Source organism: Elaeis guineensis, chromosome 12 (genome assembly GCF_000442705.2).
Source record: "Elaeis guineensis isolate ETL-2024a chromosome 12, EG11, whole genome shotgun sequence".
NCBI classification, from domain to species: domain Eukaryota; kingdom Viridiplantae; phylum Streptophyta; class Magnoliopsida; order Arecales; family Arecaceae; genus Elaeis; species Elaeis guineensis.
In genome coordinates, this window is record NC_026004.2 from 6,304,219 (window position 1) to 6,323,160 (window position 18,942).

Genomic DNA, 18,942 nt, shown 5'->3' on the forward strand with positions numbered 1-18,942 from the left:
GGCCCTTCCATACACCTAAAATTAAATATGAGTTGCCGGGGATTCGCAATCTCAACGAACGATGCTGCCACGGTAGAGCGTATTTCTTGGATGAGTTCTTGACTAATCCTTTTCCATCTGGTCCCCAGGCTTGTCCTCCATACGTTTCTGGCACTTGTTAAATGCAAACAGGTCAACTTTGATTTAACGCAATATTTTATTTCGCGAGACTTTGACCTACTAGTCAAGGATTCCAAATTTGGCAACATATGGCCTAGATTTCACCAAGATAATGTAGCAGCAAACATCGAATTAAGATTGAATTACACGGAAATTTTGATCAGATCCAACCCATATTGCTTAACATATTTTATCCATCTTATGATCCGGTCATCGCATCCTTGACGTGTATCGGTCTGCCATCAGGACAGTATGCTAAATCCAATTTAAACCCACTCGATTCATTCGAATCATTTCGCTCCAAATTATAGCTTGGGTGAACTAATGATGTCAAAAATACTAAAGATTCAAGTGTTTGTTTACTTCACCTTCATATTTAGTAATTCAGATGAAATTTAGCGTCCATGTTCTGAAAAAAAGAGAGAGAAATATGTATGGTTAATGGGAGAATTCGAAGAAAGAAATTATGAATCCTTATGGTTCATATCACTCAACTGCAAGTGCTTTTTAATTATTAAAAAAATAAAGTAAGAATGATCATATTTTTCCAATAAAAGAAAATATATTAGGGAGACCTATCTACACTAAGTAGGATCAAGTGACAAGAAAGTTTCCGATTGTGCCACCCAATTTGTGACAATATCTTTGGTTGCATGTTTGTATCTTGATCGTGATATTGTAGTATGCATACAAATCTTTTACTGGAGATTGAGATTACTAAGATATAGCTGAGCATAATATACAACGTCGCATTATCATGGCTGTCCCCTTTCTAGAGAAGAGATGGCTAGCCTCCGTTAAATAACCACCTCCACAACCCTCACCCAAAATTAAAAATGTACAAATTACTGCACCATGCAGAGAATAGCCAATGTAGGAGTTTAGTCTCCATCCAAGAGGGACAGCAAAGCCTGCAATCCAAATCCAGGTTGGTACAAAGTTGCTTTCTTTGTTTTCTTTTCTTTTTTACTCTCTCTTTTTTTTTTTTGAGAAATTACAAAGTTACTTTCTTCAAATCCTAGCTTGTGAGGGCAGTCCCTTGTTTGCCATATATGATATATACAAAGAAAGCCACCGGAAGATACGCGAATTGTGAGGGCCTAAGTAGAATGTGTATTCACTTTGGTGACTCACGTGGCGCGTCGTCCCAACACGCAAGTTTATGAGAGCACAGTTGGTGATCATCTTCATATAATTAATGCAATAAGAATTCATGGATCGCAATTAATCCACCATGCTTATCAAACATATGGCGTGTCCACTTTCCTTGTTGAACTTTAGCTGGTTGGAACTATTTATAAATAGAAATTGTTTTTGTTCCTTCCGATCAAAGCAGGGTGGCCGTTGCCTCCCAAAAATCTTCAAAAAAAAAAAAAATTTTTTTTTTTGTAAGACTGAAATCAGATCATATACAGATCGAATATCAGAATAATTATATTCATATTTATTTTGACTAATAAATATAAATATAAATATAAATATAAATATTTTATTTAAATATAAAAAATTATATCTATATTTATTTTAAACAGATACAAATACAATTTGGATACTGAAAATATAAATATAATTATATATATTAATTAGATAATTAAATTTTATGACTATAAAATAAAAAATATTATTAAATAAATAATAAATTATATTAATAATATATTTATATAATTATATATTTTTTTAAAAAAATAATAAACTGTTACATGAAATTATAAAGAATTACACGTAGATTCGGTTATTTGGATACGAATCGAACAGTTGTCTATTCATATCTATCACTATTTTTTTTATAGATATAGATATAGATATATATATTTGTTGCGGCCAATCCCCTCGTCGTCTGATCACCGGGAACGAACGCCTGCAAAAGAAAGCCTGCACTGATCGGAGGCGGCTCCGGCGGAGACTCTCCGACGGTCAAGTCAAAGAGGAGACTAGGCAACAGTGAGAAGAAAACAAAGAACTCAACGAGAGAGAGGGGGCGCAAGCCTGTGTCTTTCGAAGGCCTCTAGCACTGTAGCCTTCCTCGATATATATAGTGGAGCGTAGTATGGCACCGTCATTAATGGCGCAGATAATTGAGGAGTTGTCAACTCACTATAGACTGTCAGAGTCACCGTGAAAATGTCACATCGCCATGAGACTGTCAAATCACTAGGGTTGACAATGCCCTAGGCGGGATGATGCCCTTAGGCGGCAATGCCGCATGCTGCTGTCAAGACTAACAGTCTCTGGCAGTAGTACGGCGATCGGAGGAGTCGACCGACCTTAGGTCGGTGGCCAGCTGAGTGGCATCGGGTGGAGATTGGGACCCCTCCGACGGTCAATCGGGCATGTTGCGAGAGTCGGCCATCGGACTCCATGGTGCAGTCGGTAGAGAGCCGTTAATCGGTCGGTAATGGCGCCCGACGATCGGTCGGTCGGTCGGTCGGGTATGTCCGATTATGAGTCGGCATGAGCGGAGTCGGTCGGTAATCTCCAACAATATTAATCATATTTTTTAATTTCTATCGATATCTATATTAATTTAGATATAAAAATAAATTTAGGTGGACAATATCTACATCATTTTTATTTGTATTATCTTCCTCCTCTACGTGATTGTGCGGCTGGCGTTGCGCCAGCCGGCCAATATTTTGCTGCGTGCAGAGAGCTAACATAATATGTATATGGATCGCGTGCTTGGTTTGTCCGGTCTCGGTGGAACCATATCGACAACTCATTTAGAAGCTTATCCATGCATTTCGATCGTGGCCATCCATAAAACAACACTTGGGCCAGACACCGGTTGTTAGAGGCTCAGAGAATGCTAGTACACTAACGTGCGTCTCAATATGTGGCAGGCTGTAGGCAATTTCCATCACGCGACATACAACTATGATTTGTAAATACTGGTTGTTCTATTTTGCTTTTGGTCGAGAGACACCAAATTATTTACACAAGTATAATCATATACACTGATTACTATCAATCAAGTTTGCAGTTCGCAAACCAGACATTGCATTTGAATCCTCTGTGTTTTCTTCGTGTCAGGTTCAGCTAAAGAATCAAGTCGGATCCGACATGCGTTCTTCTTCTCTCTCTCATTAAAAAAAAAAAAAAAATAGCAACAACAACATGAAAAATTCTTTGTCCATCTTCTTTGGTGGAGAAAATATGCACCATATCATCGGATTGTGTTATATAGCGCAATTAATAATGAGACAAATATTTAATACAGTTTTTTTTTTTTCAAAATTATTTGATAAAAATATTTTTTTTTCTTTTTAAATATATGAAGTCATGATAATCAATAGAATATCATATAAAGATACGAAAAATTATATATATTGTTCATAATGTTATAGAATAAAAAAAAATTATTTTTATTTTTTGATGCCTTATATGGTTTATTGTGAATCTTATGGCATTTCGGATAATGTTATGACATTATGTTGCTTGGCATGATGCATTATCATGACATTCTGTTATTTTTCATAACATCCTGTTGATTATCATGATATCTTATTATTATCTATGACATCTTGATCAAGCATGAGTAAAATAAAATAAAAGATGATGTTTTGAAAAGAAAAGATATTTTAGATAAAAAAAATATTGAGCTATATTAAAATTTATTTTATTATTAATTATACTATATAATTCAATTCAATGAAGTGATACATTTTTTCCCCCCCCCTGGAAGATAATAGACAAAACATTTTTCACGACAACATTATTTGAGTCTCATCTAGCACCTTGTAGAATGTGTAGAGGCCGCGTATCGCAGCCCGTTCTGGAATAGGTTGATTCTAGGTTGGACACGGACAGGCTGGATCACGGTGCAAATGAACATTCCTATGCACTTCCACTGGGCCCATTATTATCTTTCTCGAGCTCGAAACCTCAGCCTTCTCAGCCACCATTTTTTTTTTTTTTTTTGGGGTAAATATAGAAACGAGTGGCTATTTATAAAATAACTAGATATTAAAACCCTGCAATGTATGGATAATAAAAAAAATATATACGAAAAAATTATATATTTTGTTGAAGCTAAATAGAATAATAATTAAAACTAATTAATTGATCTAATATTGAAAATGATTAATGAATAATTTTTTTCTTAATGATTAATATAATTTTTTTATTAAATTATAATAAATAATATCAAATACTCACTTGTCAAATATTCTGAATGTCACTTCTCAAAAAATCATCAACCTAATTCTTCTTATTAAATTATAATAAATTATGTTAAATATTCAAAATGTCATTTGTCAAACATTCAAGATGTCATTTATCAAAAGTCACCAATTTGATCCTTCCTTTTATATATCATATTAGATACGTAAATAATATAATAAATAGCAATAACAAATGGTGCTATGCTTGGAGATGCTTAAAAACACAATAGTATAGCTGAATAAGTGCTTGGATGTGCTTGAAAACATAACAGATAAAGTGCTGTTGAAAGCACCTCATTTAGGGCTGCCACTTCAACATATAACCCCGGTATGCGACCATGACACGGATCCAACCAGCCCTGATGATGAATGGGTGAGGTTTGGAATCAAAATCAAAACCCATTGAAATTCTTGAGTTGCATATGGAATCCAAGTTAAACCCATTAAATTATATGAGTTATTGCATCAATACACATACAAATACATACATAATATCTATCCTATTTAGATTATTCAAATAAATAAAATAAAAAAATTAGGACATGTTAGAACATGTTTAGTAATTTATACTTAAAAGTTAAGTATACCTTTTCAAGTTTTAATCCATTATTACTTTAAAATTGATCATTGAGCGCTTGCTGGTTATCATTTTAGTTTTGTAACATGCATTAGATGTTCGATTGATAATTTTTCCAAATATGAACTGCTTATTTAGCTTAATTAAATTTTTCAAGATTGAGTATGTGATATCCAGATCCTATTTTTATTGGACTCAAACGTAAGACATATTTTTTAATTAACCAAACCTCGTCCTGACCCAATCCTTAACTGGACCGGATATGAAACAAAAGTTGAGGCCAAGCCTTAATGGATGCAGGCTCGGGCTTAGACCCGACCCGATCCGATAGCACCCCTATGACCCTCCTCATCACCGGTAGGTACAAATAAGTAGCGAGGGTGCGGCAAGAAGAAATCGCTGACCACCATCGTTCATTCGCCCGGTCGTGCATTCCCGCGCTTTCGTCCCAGCTCTCATGGGGAAGCCAAAGCAGCAGGTGATTTCCCGCTTCTTTGCCCCAAAATCCTCCTCTCAAAACCCACCTCCCTCCTCCTCCTCCCCCCCTCGTACCCTCTCCAAACTTCTCCCCAAGATCTCCGCCACCGTCTCCTTCTCCCCCTCCAAGCGCCTCCCAACCCTAACCCCCTCCTCTTCTCCTTCCCCCAAGAAAACCAAAACCCTCGCCATCCCCACTCCCCCCTCCAACCCCTCCCTCCACCAAAAATTCCTCTCCAAGCTCCTCGAGCCCCCTTCCTGCTTCCCCTCCCCCTCTTCCACCCCCCAATCCCTCCCTCCTAACCCTAAGTACACCCCTCTCGAGCAGCAAGTCCTCGAGCTCAAATCCAAGTACCCCGACGTCCTCCTCATGATCGAGGTCGGCTACAGGTACCGGTTCTTCGGCGACGACGCGGAGAACGCTGCCCGGGTTCTTGGAATTTTCGCCCATGTGGACCGCAATTTTCTCACTGCCAGCGTCCCGACCTTCCGGTTGAATTTCCACGTTCGCCGGCTTGTCGGGGCCGGCTACAAGGTTGGCGTCGTCAAGCAGACGGAGACGGCGGCGATCAAGGCCCATGGCTCAAACCGGCTCGCGCCATTCAGTCGGGGGTTGTCGGCCTTGTATACTAGGTCCACGATCGAGGCGGCGGAGGATATGGGGGGTGATGGGGAGGAGGGGCCGGGGGCGGAGAGTGGTAATTATCTTGTTTGTGTTGTAGAAAAGGAGGCGTTGGTGGGGAATAGGAGTTGTGGGATCGAGGGGAGTTTTGAGGTGAAGATTGGGGTGCTGGCGGTGGAGATTTCAACAGGGGAGGTTATTCATGGGGAGTTTAGTGATAATGGAATGAGGTCGGGGCTTGAGGCGGTGATTCTGAGCTTGTCTCCTGCTGAGATTCTTCTTGGTGAACCCCTGTCAATGGCAACAGAGAAGGTAATAGCTCTCGAAAATGTTTCCATTAATATTTTCCTTAGTTACTTGAACTGATTGGATAATTGTTTGCATTTAAAATGGAAAAAGGTTGCACTTGCTTCTTTTGAATAATAATGATATGATTAGCTTATCCTTTGAAATTTCTCACTTGGATTTCTTTCCGAACAGGGGAAGTCATGAGGGCCATTATAGAATTTCTCTTTTCAAAAAAAATTGCGTGGCTTATTAGTGATAGCTGTTACTTTGTGAAAGGCATGTGATCAGCTTTAAAACTATTCAAGAATGGGTTTTAAACCGATAATCTAATGAAGTTCATGATACTGGGTTGCCACATTGGTGTCCTGTATTTGGTAATTGTTATTTGCATGTGAGTTTGCATCAATGATGCATGTGACAAGTATAGAATTACATCACTGAGAATGGTATGGTTTTATGAACTTGAAGCAAATATATACATAACGTTGCATGCTGCTTATTGCAATTACTCTGCTCAACACCTTATGCTATGTTGTCATAGTTTAAGTTTTTTATCCACTATTCCACTTTATATAACTCAACTGTTGATTAACTATGATACCAGATCGTACAATGCCAAATGAGTCTACTTCTTGACACATGTCATAAATGCTAGAACATCTCTTTAACCATTAGTGGCCATCAATTTATTTCATTTTGCTACTATATTATAATAAAAATTGTACATTTCTTGGATTATGTAAATGTAATGTTTTGGCAGAATGGTGACATTTTTTTGGTTAAATAAGTGCTACTCCCTCCCTTCTGCCATTTATCTCTTCAAGTCTCCCCCTCATTTGTTGCAGCATTCAATTTCCATTCTTGCTCATTCAATTATCCATTGGATTCTTGCTGACTTTCTTTTCAGAACTTATTGTTAGCTAGTTGAAAAGTTTTTGCTAATTATTTTTAGCTACTATTGGCATATGCTGGACCCTCATCTAATGTCCGAGTTGAGCGTACATCACGCGATTGTTTTAATGATGGGGGTGCACTTGCTGAAGTGATGTCTTTATATGAGAGCGTAGGTGATGATACTTTGATTGCTGAACATGATACACAAGTTATGGACATGAGCAAGGAGGAAAACCATCACATTGGAATTGAGGTGTGCTTTTTGATTTAGAATATCCAGCTTTATGGTTGATATTAAATTGCTTGTACTAGCTATTGAGCTCTTCATTGCCAAGGGTTATATTGTTGGTCTACAGATTAGACACCAATGGTTGGCATTAGAATAAAATATTGTCCTTGCCCATCTTGTGTTTTCAGGGAATCATGTCTATGCCTGAATTAGCTGTGCAAGCATTGGCATTGACCATTCGTTACCTTAAGCAGTTTGGTTTGGAAAGGATATTGTCTTCGGGTGCTTCATTTCGACCTTTTTCCAGCACCTTCGAAATGACTTTATCAGCAAATACACTTCATCAACTCGAGGTAATTTTTAACATGGAACTATAAATTATGTTGAAATATTATTTACTTGTTTGCTTTGTAAAATTATTGGCTAAGATTTTATAATTTGGTCTGAGAGAGAAAACCATTCTTATCCTCAAACATAAGTTGTACAAGAGTGCTGTCTTTCTTCATTTTAAAATTTGTTCTGCTTCTCTTCCAGTGTGATGTTAATATTCTTGTACCTGCCTGAAGTGGTCCATACAACCATGCTGTTTCTCATTTTGGTTATTTAGCTTGTCTCAGTACTAGTTAATCTTTATCATAGGTCTTGCATGTATACGGTCATATGCTTCTGTGAGAAACAGGTGCATCAATGTGATTCAAGAAGTTAAAGAACACATCCTATCGATTAAAATATCAAAATGGTGAGTAGATAACAGAAGAAGAAGAAGACCATGTTTAGTAATTGCTGCTTGATAAAGTGATTCTCCATTTCTTTTTCCTATAAAGATAAAAATGAATGTGTTAGTTTCTGTCTTTGTTTTTTTTTTTTTTTGGGAGTACATGTTTTAGGGGTTTATCTAATGTTAAAAAGATATCAAGGTTTCTCACCTAATATTTTTATGCTTTGGATAGTTGCTGGAGATACAATCTGTAAGTCTTGTCTGCTGATGCCTAGGGTATTGTTAGTGATAAAATCAGCTGTTGAATGGATTGCTGTAGTTGTTGCATAACTCAATGATGAAGTATCTGTTCTTTTCAGTGGCTATATATAACAGGTTGGAAATTTCTTTTGTCAGTTTGGGGTTAAATTTATTTTAAGACAGGCAACTAAAAGCATCCATTATTGACAGTGGTGAAGAGGGGGAATTGACATCAATTGGAACAATAAAAATGGTCATGTAAGAAACAGCTATAAAAGACAGCTGCAAGCTCAGCTGGTTGGCACCCTTCTCTCTAAATGAGATGTCTCAAGTTCAAACTTGAGTGGTGGCAAATGACCACCATGTTCTGAAAAAAAAAAGAAAAGAAAAGAAAAGGAGCTATGAAAGAAAAGTAAAAATGTCTATTTTTCTAGAGGGAATAAAGTGGAAAGGGCTCATGGGGATAAAAACATGAAAAAATCCTGTGTGATTAAAGTGATGTTTATTTTATATTGCTCCATTAGCTTATAAATTTCCACATTTTGTCATCTTAGAAAGAAAGCAAGAACCACCATAGCACATTTGAATTTTATTGTATAACTCTATAAGTGCTGCAACTTCAGCCTTACTTGTAACCTTTTAATTTAGCAGAATTCCTCAAATTGATGTTAGCTTTTTCAGGTCTTGAAGAACAATGCTGATGGTTCTATGGAAGGATCATTATTCCAAGCTATGAACCATACTTGTACTGCATTTGGTTCAAGGCTTTTCAAACATTGGGTAAGAATTGGGCTAGATAGATAAACTCGCACATCAGATTGATTATATATATGTGTATAGGTATCAGGTGAAATTATATATTCATTAAAATGCATGGAAATGGAAAAAATGGAGAGGGATGTGTGTTGGTGGTGGTGGTTGGGGGGGGGGGGGGGTCCACTATCAGTTGTTTGTTGTGGTAGTCTCACATACAAATGCACATTTAGCCCAATCCTACTGCAGCATATGTTTGCCATCTTGTCTGATTTTTTTTATTCTCCTTTAGACTTTCTGATCTTGTTGCAGGTGACTCATCCTCTATGTGATAGAAACTCGATAGCTGCTCGTCTCGATGCAGTTTCTGAGATTGCTGAATCAATGGGGTCATGCAGAGGTTCACAAAATGAAATTGAGCTTGAAGGGGACAATCTCTGTAAGGTGCTTGTGCAACCTGAACTTGATAATATTCTTTCTTCAGTTTTGATGATGTTGGGGAAGTCACCTGACATTCAGCGAGGAATAACAAGAATTGTTCACCGCACAGCCACAGCATCTGAGGTATTGTATTTGTGTCAAAAATCCCTGATCACAATAAGAAGTCAGACAACCCTCATGATCTGTTGTAGATACATTTGATGGACCTAAACTTGTCTTTACACCAGTCATAAATGCATCCTATAAGTTGACTTGGTGTTGTGATAACCATATAGTAGTATTACTACAAACACTATTAACTGTCATTCTTTTCGTGTGTTGTGGTTGTGGTATATATTTTACATTTTTATTCACTATCATACATGTTGTTATTTTGATCACTTGTCCGCATTTATGGATCAATTAATATTACGCTTCCTCCCAACACTTGTTTTTGTTGCAATAAGGTAGTAGAGCTGCTCCTTTGCTTTCCATGAGTCTTGGAGAGCTTTTGGAAGGTAAAAGTATCGTTACTGAATCTTGTGGTTACATTTGAAATCACATTTTTCTCCTGCTATCAAGATTATTTGATATTTCTCACCTCCATACTCACCATTTTTGAACAAAAATGCTGGAGCTCTACAATCTGATTGCATCTTATGAATGAATGTTGTGAAAGTGAGGAAGATGACCTTTTTAATATTATTAAAAATTGAATTCTTATACATGAAGTGTTCACATGGTAGGAATCAGGTCAAGCTCTAATTTTGCTAGGAGCCTTAAAGTGGGACTCTTTCTTTAATCATGGTACCCAGCAAGTTTTACAAAAATAAACTGTAGCTAAGGGCCTCTTTTTTTTCCTTTTTTTTAAAAATTTATTTGTTTTCAGAAGCCCAAGGAGAAAATTCAACTTGAATGAATATATATGTATAATGAAACCCTTTTGTTTTTTAAATTGTTTGCATAACCTTTAGAGCTTTTCACAGCACAGATGTATTGACTTCGAAAAAAGTGAAAAGAAAAGCAAGGAATGGCAGAAGTTCTGTGCAAATGCTATCTCCAACATCAGTCTCCGGGCAGTATTTCACTTATTTGTATGAAACAAAAACACAAAAACAGAAACCATAGCAAACAGGCCCTAAATAAATGCATCTAAGTTAATAGAGGAAGATGGCTGAAACTAACTGCGTACTGAGTAGGAGAAATTCCTAAAACCATTTCTTCAAGAATGCTGGTGGGTCTCCTTTTCTTGATCTAATGTAACATAACATGTGAGAAGAATAAGGAACATGCTCTTGCCACCTCTAGAAAAAAAAAAGGGTTGTGCCTTGGTCCAGCATGGAACAAAAGCCCCTCTTTAAGGTGTTTTGCAAAGCTCTTCCTTTTATTGTCGCTGGTGGAAGTTTATTGAGCACAAACTAGATCTAATGGGCTTGTTGATTCAATGTGCTCCTTGATCCTAAAAATCAACTTCATATTTCTGTATTCATAATCTGCTCCCGCCCCCTCCCCCCAAAAACAAGAAAAAAGAAAACAGCCACCACAAGAAAAGAAACAGGACAATGCTTCCTGCAGCACATACTTGAAAATGTACTTAGTATTTACTGGAACCAAAAGATGTAGAAGAACTGAAAGCAAGTGCTATAACTTTCTCACTTGCACTTTTATTGAGGTAAAAATGTTACTTTCATTAACGCTAGTAAGCAAACAGATTAACAGAAATGCTACCCTGATCTAAATAGGGGAGGGAAAGTGATGAGGCTATAGGTAATCCAATTTTGATGACCCCTCCATGGTCAATGAATGTGCCATATTGAAGGGATAGAACTAAATCTAAGGAACCAAGCCACTTTCCTTTACATTGCGTATTCAGCGTTCTTAGAATTACCTTCCACTTTGAGGTTGGATTGGAATCTCTGGCATGACTGTGTCCTTCCTTATGGCAGGAATCTCTGCTTCTTTGAAGTTATCCTGATGGGTCTAGAAATTTGAAGCCACATAAAATACTACAGCAATCATATTTCCAAATGTTTGTTATGCATATGTTTCTTTGATTACAATGTTATTTTTGATCTTTTCGCTTAGAATTTTCACCAGTGAAGAAAAAAATATTTCTTGAGGCATAAAAGTGACAACTACCAAAAAACTCATTTCATGTGTTGTGCAGTTACTTCCCTGATTTTATATATCCTATGCAAAACTGGACTGTCGGGCAACCCAAACTAAGGTTATAAATTCCGAGGTCAGAATAAACTGAACAAACTATCTTAATAAATTGCAAAGGACAAAGATAATCTCATCTACTTGTTAACCACAGTTATGTGGCAAAGTGTTTTGAATCATTCTAGATTCCAATTTTTGTAAATCAACATGACATTGTACCAGAATAACCCGAGAATCACTTGATATGCTTTGGTGATTGACAGTGGTTGAAGTTCGGATTTGTTGATGTTAGGTGGTTTTCTTGATTCAGAAGGTGGTAGATGGGTTTCTTGTTATGTTTAATGACAGTCCTGATAATTAGTTTTTTTCAACTCAGCAGTTGGTAGATATTGTGGTTACTGTCCCTAATTTGCTGACTGTTTTATGATTTGATGTTACAGTTCATTGGAGTCATTGAGGCTGTCCTAACCTCCGGGAAGCAATTACAGAACCTTCATGTCGAGGATGATGAGAAAATTGTGAAATCTGCTTTACTCAGAAGGCTAATTTGTACTGCTTCATCATCTACTATTATCACTCATGCTGCAAAACTTTTATCTTGCCTAAACAAGGAGGCAGCTGAACAGCGTGATGTGTTAAATTTATTTATTGCTTGTGGCGATCAGTTTCCAGAGGTATAACATTATAGCTAGTTTGGTCAAGTGATTGCACTGTGCAGATTTATTTTTTATATTATTTGGTTTTTCTCTCATCCACAGGTCGCTAGAGGCCGTCTAGCTGTCCAGATGGAAGAAGAGAAGCTGGATTCATTAATTTATCAGTACCGAAAGCAGCTTGGAATGCGCAACTTGGAATTCATGAGTGTATCTGGAACGACACACTTGATAGAAGTAAGTTTGTTATTTCTGACTGAACCTTTTCTTCATATGTGAAAATGCAAAAGCGGGGTTTGCCATTCATAGTCTATGCCTTTCCCTGGCATTCATTTACATCCATCTTTCCAGAAGCAATGGATTTTTTTTTTTTTTCAACTACAAAACAGTTATTTTTGTATTTTATTTATCGTATGGTTTGTCATGCATTTTTTTTTTTTTGGCTTGCTTTGCACTGGGGTTTGCCAGCAGTTCACATGAAATTTGTCATACCACCCCACACAATTTATACAAATCTCAAGTCGTTTCTTGTAGTTGGTCATGCCAATGGGTAATAAATGTTATGTTGCATGGATATAGCCTCAAACAAGATATGATCAAGAATTTTCCTTGAAGTTTTTTGTTTTGGACATGACCAGAATATTTTTTCTTTTTCACTTTGTATATAATAATGGGAACATTATGACATGGCCGCATGCAAATGCAAGCTGTTGAAATCTTCGACCACATGTAAATTCAAGGCTAAGCTGTCAAATTCTATCTCTTTCCAATTGTAATTTTCCTTTTCTATTAAGGATGTAATGGCATTTATGCTTATGCTGCAGCTACCCACAGACGCAAGGGTTCCATCAAACTGGGTCAAAGTTAGCAGTACCAAGAAAACTGTCCGATATCAACCCCCAGAAGTCTTGACAGCCTTAGATAAATTGTTGCTTGCCAAGGAAGAACTTGCTGTTGCCTGCAGGACTACCTGGGATAATTTTTTAATGGGCTTTTCTAAATACTATGCCCAATTTCGAGCAGCTGTTCAAGCATTAGCTGCATTGGACTGTCTGCATTCACTTGCCATTCTTTCAAGAAATCAGGTAACTGCAAGTGAGGTTGTTCTATTACCATCTGCATCTCATAGTATCCGCATTTTATTCTGATGCTTCATTACATATTCTTTGTGCATTTGCAGAATTATGTCCGGCCAGTTTTTGTTAACAGTGATGAACCAAGTCAAATTCATATCACTTCAGGCCGTCACCCGGTGAGTGAGACTTAATGTCATGTGATATTGAAGGCTCTTTGGGTCCATCAAAACTATGCTGGATTTTCTATGGTTACAAACACAGACTTATTTTATGTGATTATGAGTGGCAGTGTTACCTGGACACTTGCGTCCAGCTCCAAAAATTGGAAGAGAGTTCTTTGTTAGCCAATTTTAAGGATTAGAAGAGAGCTGTATTCTTCTATCAATGTGTTTGATCCTCTAATTTGATATTAGTAGTAGTTTTTTCGACATTTGTCAAGGATGTAGGCATTGACACAATTTTGCAAAATATTATTTTGCTAATATCTTTATGTTAATTGGAAAGTTTGAAAGATCTTAACAAACGATATCTTGTTTACGTTTTCTTTTTAATGCTTAAAGGTATAAGTACATAATCGAGTTAAATTTATACGTTATCCTACATATTCCCATATCTCCTTTTTCCCTCTTGCCAAGTCAGACACTTGTATACTTGTCCAAATTTGATTCTTGCATCCGTTTCCGTGCAATATTGACAAATGGAGGCTTGTGACTTTTCCTTGTTTTTAATTTATGAAGGGTAAAATTATAGGGGAAAAGTAGCAATTCAGAGATGGCAAGAGTTCTCCCTTCAAACACTATTCAACATGTTTTGACAACTACGTCTATTCAATATAAGATAGGCCCCTGGTTACTATGTGTTTTGCATGTTTGACTATTGGAAATCCTTACTGCTCTGGAGGATAGCTTCTGCTCCAAGCTCCTTTTACGAGCCACATTTGCATAGTCAAACTGCATAGCAGACTCTCTCTCCTCATGTTGCTAATTACACCAGGATTTTCATCTGGGACTCTCTCTCCTCTTCAGCTTCAAAGTTGTATAATATATCTGCCTTACCAAAAACAAGAAACTCTCACTGTGCATATCTTCTTCTTGTTGCTGCTTTTGCTGTTGCTTTCCTCCTCCCCTCTTCTTGTTCGTGATGCTGCTGCTTCTCTCCTCGCCCTCCAGAACAGGCCCATAGGGAAGGGGTTGCATAAGGGGAGTAGCCATGCCCATATTAACTTTTATTCTTCTTCTGCTGCTGCTGTCCTCCTCCTCCTCCTCAAGATCAGGCCAGTAGGGAATGGGTTGCATAATGGGGAGTAGCCCTCCCTATATACCCGAACCCCCAAACACTGGTGAAAGCAAGACTTTACCAGTTTGGTCAGCAGCTAACTTTGAGAGTAACCAAAAAAACCTACCTTGTTCTAATTCTTTATATATTCCATAACATATATAATATTATTACCATGAGAAATCTATTGATTTTTATTTCTTGTTGTTGCCGAATCAGGCTCTCTGCCATATCAAAAAATTCCTTTTCCCATGCCTGAATTTTTGTGATTCTATATCTAAGCAATTAATTTAGGTTGATATTTCCTCTGCAGGTTCTAGAGTCAATGTTGGGAGATAACTTTGTTCCGAATGACACCAACTTACATGAGGATGGTGAGTACTGTCAGATCGTTACAGGACCAAATATGGGTGGAAAGAGTTGCTACATTCGCCAAGTTGCCCTCATAGCTATTATGGCTCAGGTATAATTAGGTCTTTGATTGGCATCGCCTATATACACCTACCATGTGTGGACTATCATGCACATTAGTTGTACCTCAGACCAGTTCAGTTTTACTGCCATGAAGAGTTACCAAAATTTTGACTTTGTGTTATTCTTGTGCCACTTACAGAAAATTGTAAGATCCAGTGATTCCAGGCCTATATGTGTTCTGATTGTTTTTAAATATTTTATGTTCCAAATTACAATTGCAGACTAGTTTATTACCAGCTTTGTCCTTGTCTGCTGATTAGATTGAGTGTAACATTCAGCTGCCAAAAAATTGTCGATTTATATGAACCCACTCATTGGGGTGTCAATATTGTATTTCCGATACATCTTAGTTGTAGTTCTGGTTCAGTGTGAAGAATAGAAGGACACAAATAGGATGCTAGTTGCCTGACCTTTATAATGGTTGAATTAGTTGTTAAAGGCATTTTACCATGACAATTGTTTCATTAAAATGTACCTCTGATCCTTCTAGGTTGGTTCCTTTGTACCAGCATCATCAGCAAAGTTGCATGTATTTGATGGTATATATACCCGCATGGGCGCATCAGATAGCATCCAGCAAGGAAGGAGCACCTTCTTTGAAGAATTGAGTGAAGCTTCTCACATAGTACACAATTGCTCATCACACTCGCTGGTCATCATTGATGAGCTTGGCCGGGGCACAAGCACACATGACGGTGTTGCGATTGCTTATGCAACACTACATTACCTTCTTAAGCAGAAGAAATGCATGGTTCTTTTTGTCACCCACTATCCCAAGATTTTGGATATTCAGAAAGAATTTGAAGGATCTGTTGGGGCATACCATGTTTCCTATCTGACTTCACAGAAACCTTTCAAAATTACTGATTCAAAATCAGAATTTAGTGTTGGGGAACCAGACCAAGGAGAGGTTACTTTCCTTTATAAAGTTGTTTGTGGTGCATCAGATAAGAGCTTTGGTCTTAATGTTGCCAGACTTGCACAGGTAAGTTCTTGTACACCAAATTTCAATTATCTCTGGTTTATTATATGCAAGTGCTAACCTATCTACTAAAGCATTTTTTGATTTGTTGCTTCATGCATGCATTGTGGCAAATGTAGCATTAGATCCCTAAAATATCAAAGATGTTCATCATCATGAATAATCTTTATGCAGTGACAAAGCGATGGCACATGATCTCAGTTGCCAGTTCTTTCGACTCTTTGGGTGTTTGTGATACTGGTTTATATTTGATACTTTTCTTGGTGCTAGTTCAGATAAATATATTTCTTATCCATTATTCATGTGCATCGTTGTTGGTATCAAAGCCGAGTTACAAAACTCTATCCATCACAGTAGTTTGAGTTGAAGCCAACCTTACTAAAAAGGAGATATGACTGACAAAACTTTAATTTTTATGCCATCTTCTAAACTTTTGCCTGTCTTAACTCTATCCCAAAACATTGTCTATAACTTGTGCAGTGTTTGAATAAATTGTCTTAACAGAGTTAGACTGCATTGTTACTTTCCTCCACGTGTAATAGGACTCGGAGACTTGACCCTAAAACTTGGAATTACTGAACCTGAAAAATTTACCGAATTCACTTTTGTAACCCTCCTCTCCCCCCCCCAAAAAAAAAAAAAAAAAAAATCACTTCAGAATGTTAGTTCTTTATGTTAGCTACTTTACTGAGGTATGATGTAGTCAAATGATTCATAAATTGTATTACAATGATGTGTTTATTGTTTCTTGCTTTAAACTTTCTTAACTTATCTTCCTAGTTTAGTTTCTTTAAAACATAGAAATGCTTCTAAGCATGTATTTCTTTCTCTCTCTCTTTCTTTCTTTTTTCTCAAGCAGATGCGCACCTCAAAATTTTTGTAGTTTTCTACATTGACGCATATCTTTTTTCTTCTAGCATGCTTTGCATTTTATTCGTTCCTTCTATCTTCTTGGTGTTAGCATTTAACACTGGGATGGTTTTAGTTATTTACCCTGCATGGTACAAATTCACAAGGGATCTTTTAGGGGTCTACGTTGATTCTTGTGTGGATTTTTTTGGGGTCTACTTTGGTTGGTGTGTTTTTCTTTCCAAGGAAAAGGCCTGAAAGATAATTCCAATTAGGATTATATTCTTATACATATGCAGCATAATAAATTTTTGTAGATGGTGTGACTGAGCCCCTGCATGAGCCTGAGCCTGCACTGCATTGGTATAAAATTGTGATCACATGACTTTTTTAAATGCATTATTGATTTTGCATCTTTGCTTTTGCATCTTCTTTGTTTCTTTTGCAATCATGTGCGTGATATATTGGTATCACTTTTCCAGCTACCATCTTCATGTATTGCACGAGCTGCTATCGTGGCTGCAAAATTAGAAGCAGAGTTAAGCGAACGGGTGGGAAACGGTGCACAGAACATAGAAATGCCAGCCCAAAATGAAAGGGGGAGAAACTATTCTAAATCAACAGGTTTTTCATATAGTGAATATGATCGCTTTGAAAATTTTGGAGAAGTATGCCACAATCTGTTGTCTTGTATAAAATCTGCATTGGATGATGCCGAGCCAATGAACATCTTATACGCTTTAAAAGATGCAAGAGAGCTTGCATTGAAGACGGTAAGCGGGCAACCGTCCAGCGACACCATGGAAGCTAAAGGAGTATAAAACTTAAATATGCCCTTGCTGCTATACCGGTGCTACAAAAATGAAGTGCCATATTTTTTTATGAAAAAATATTTAAATTTTGATAGTTCATCCTCTGTGTAATCCTTCAGCTGTTACCAGGTGTGTATTTTTATCTGAGAGGGTCTAGCAAGATTTATGCTTGCTCTAGTTCCTGTTGTTAATTGAAAAGAGAGGCAAGGGAAGGGGGTATTTATTTTTCGATTCCCAGATGCTTTATGTTCCCGAATAGAAGAGCTGCTGGTTTTGTAGATTTGAGAAAGCAGGAAAAATGGAGGCCGGTGTAGCTGCAACTGTAAGGAGAGCTGGAGCTGTATCTAATGAAATGTTATGCATGTATGTCGATGCATTTTCTTTTATGTGGTTTGATTCTCTGTTTGTATTAAAAAAAAAAAATAGATAATTTATTTTTTCATGAATAATATTTTTTTATTAAATAAAAGTATCTATTAAGAAAGTGGATAAATTATTTTTCTACCAATCAAAAAAATAATTTTTTTAATTCATTTCTAATATATCTTTAATTTTTTTATAATAATAATAATAATAATCATCATCATCATCATCATATATTATATATAATTATATATACTAATATAATATAATATAATATTATATTATAATAATATATTATTATAATATAATAATATAATATAATATATTATATTATTATAAAATATAATAATATAAATTTTTTTATCCTCAAAAGAACGGCCTCAAAGGGGGTCCGGCTTGGTGGAGCAGCCTTTTTGCCCTTTTTCCTGCGTGACCCAATGTTACGGTCTTATGGAATTTTCTCACCGAAAGAATTACCATGTTTGGTTGATTACGGGCCCCAAGCCTTGGTCAGATTTGGACCCAACCTGAAATTTGGATGCATGACGTCGAGACCTGAATCCCTGTCAGATTTTTTGTTTTCAAGTGACTTGGTTGAGGGCTTTTCGTCATTCCAATCAATTTGTTTTGTAATTTGCTGGGACTACATTGGAAGACAGGATTCTGACCTGTCCTGTATTAACCCTGTCCTGACCTTATCAAATGAGCCTGGTTGTGACCTTCGCGCGGAAAAAATAAGAAAGATGCACCTTCCTTCG

General features: G+C 36.9%; 1 protein-coding gene across 2 annotated transcripts; it reads left to right on the forward strand.

Annotated features, from left to right (window-relative positions):
- Positions 1 to 5,291: 5,291 nt before the first annotated feature.
- LOC105054823 (DNA mismatch repair protein MSH3) lies at positions 5,292 to 18,207 on the forward strand. 2 transcript variants are annotated; one of them, XM_010936425.4, is made up of 12 exons: positions 5,292 to 6,307; positions 7,236 to 7,430; positions 7,595 to 7,759; positions 9,046 to 9,144; positions 9,430 to 9,681; positions 12,141 to 12,374; positions 12,459 to 12,590; positions 13,178 to 13,438; positions 13,534 to 13,605; positions 15,018 to 15,167; positions 15,669 to 16,163; positions 17,492 to 18,207. In XM_010936425.4, exons 1-12 carry the CDS (start codon positions 5,354 to 5,356, stop codon positions 17,828 to 17,830), a joined length of 3,348 nt encoding a protein of 1,115 aa, XP_010934727.3. In that variant the 5' UTR covers positions 5,292 to 5,353; the 3' UTR covers positions 17,831 to 18,207. The 2 variants fall into 2 exon arrangements, with proteins under 2 accessions (XP_010934727.3, XP_073102910.1); XM_073246809.1 differs by having other exon boundaries at positions 9,430 to 9,561.
- The last annotated feature ends 735 nt before the right edge of the window (positions 18,208 to 18,942 follow it).

Excerpts from the sequence above, each read along its gene's own strand:
- LOC105054823 (XM_010936425.4), top strand. The coding sequence starts at position 5,354 with ATGGGGAAGCCAAAGCAGCAGGTGATTTCCCGCTTCTTTGCCCCAAAA. Across the intron at positions 9,682-12,140 it reads GCACAGCCACAGCATCTGAG|TTCATTGGAGTCATTGAGGC; the intron begins GTATTGTATTTG and ends TTGATGTTACAG. Across the intron at positions 12,591-13,177 it reads GAACGACACACTTGATAGAA|CTACCCACAGACGCAAGGGT; the intron begins GTAAGTTTGTTA and ends CTTATGCTGCAG.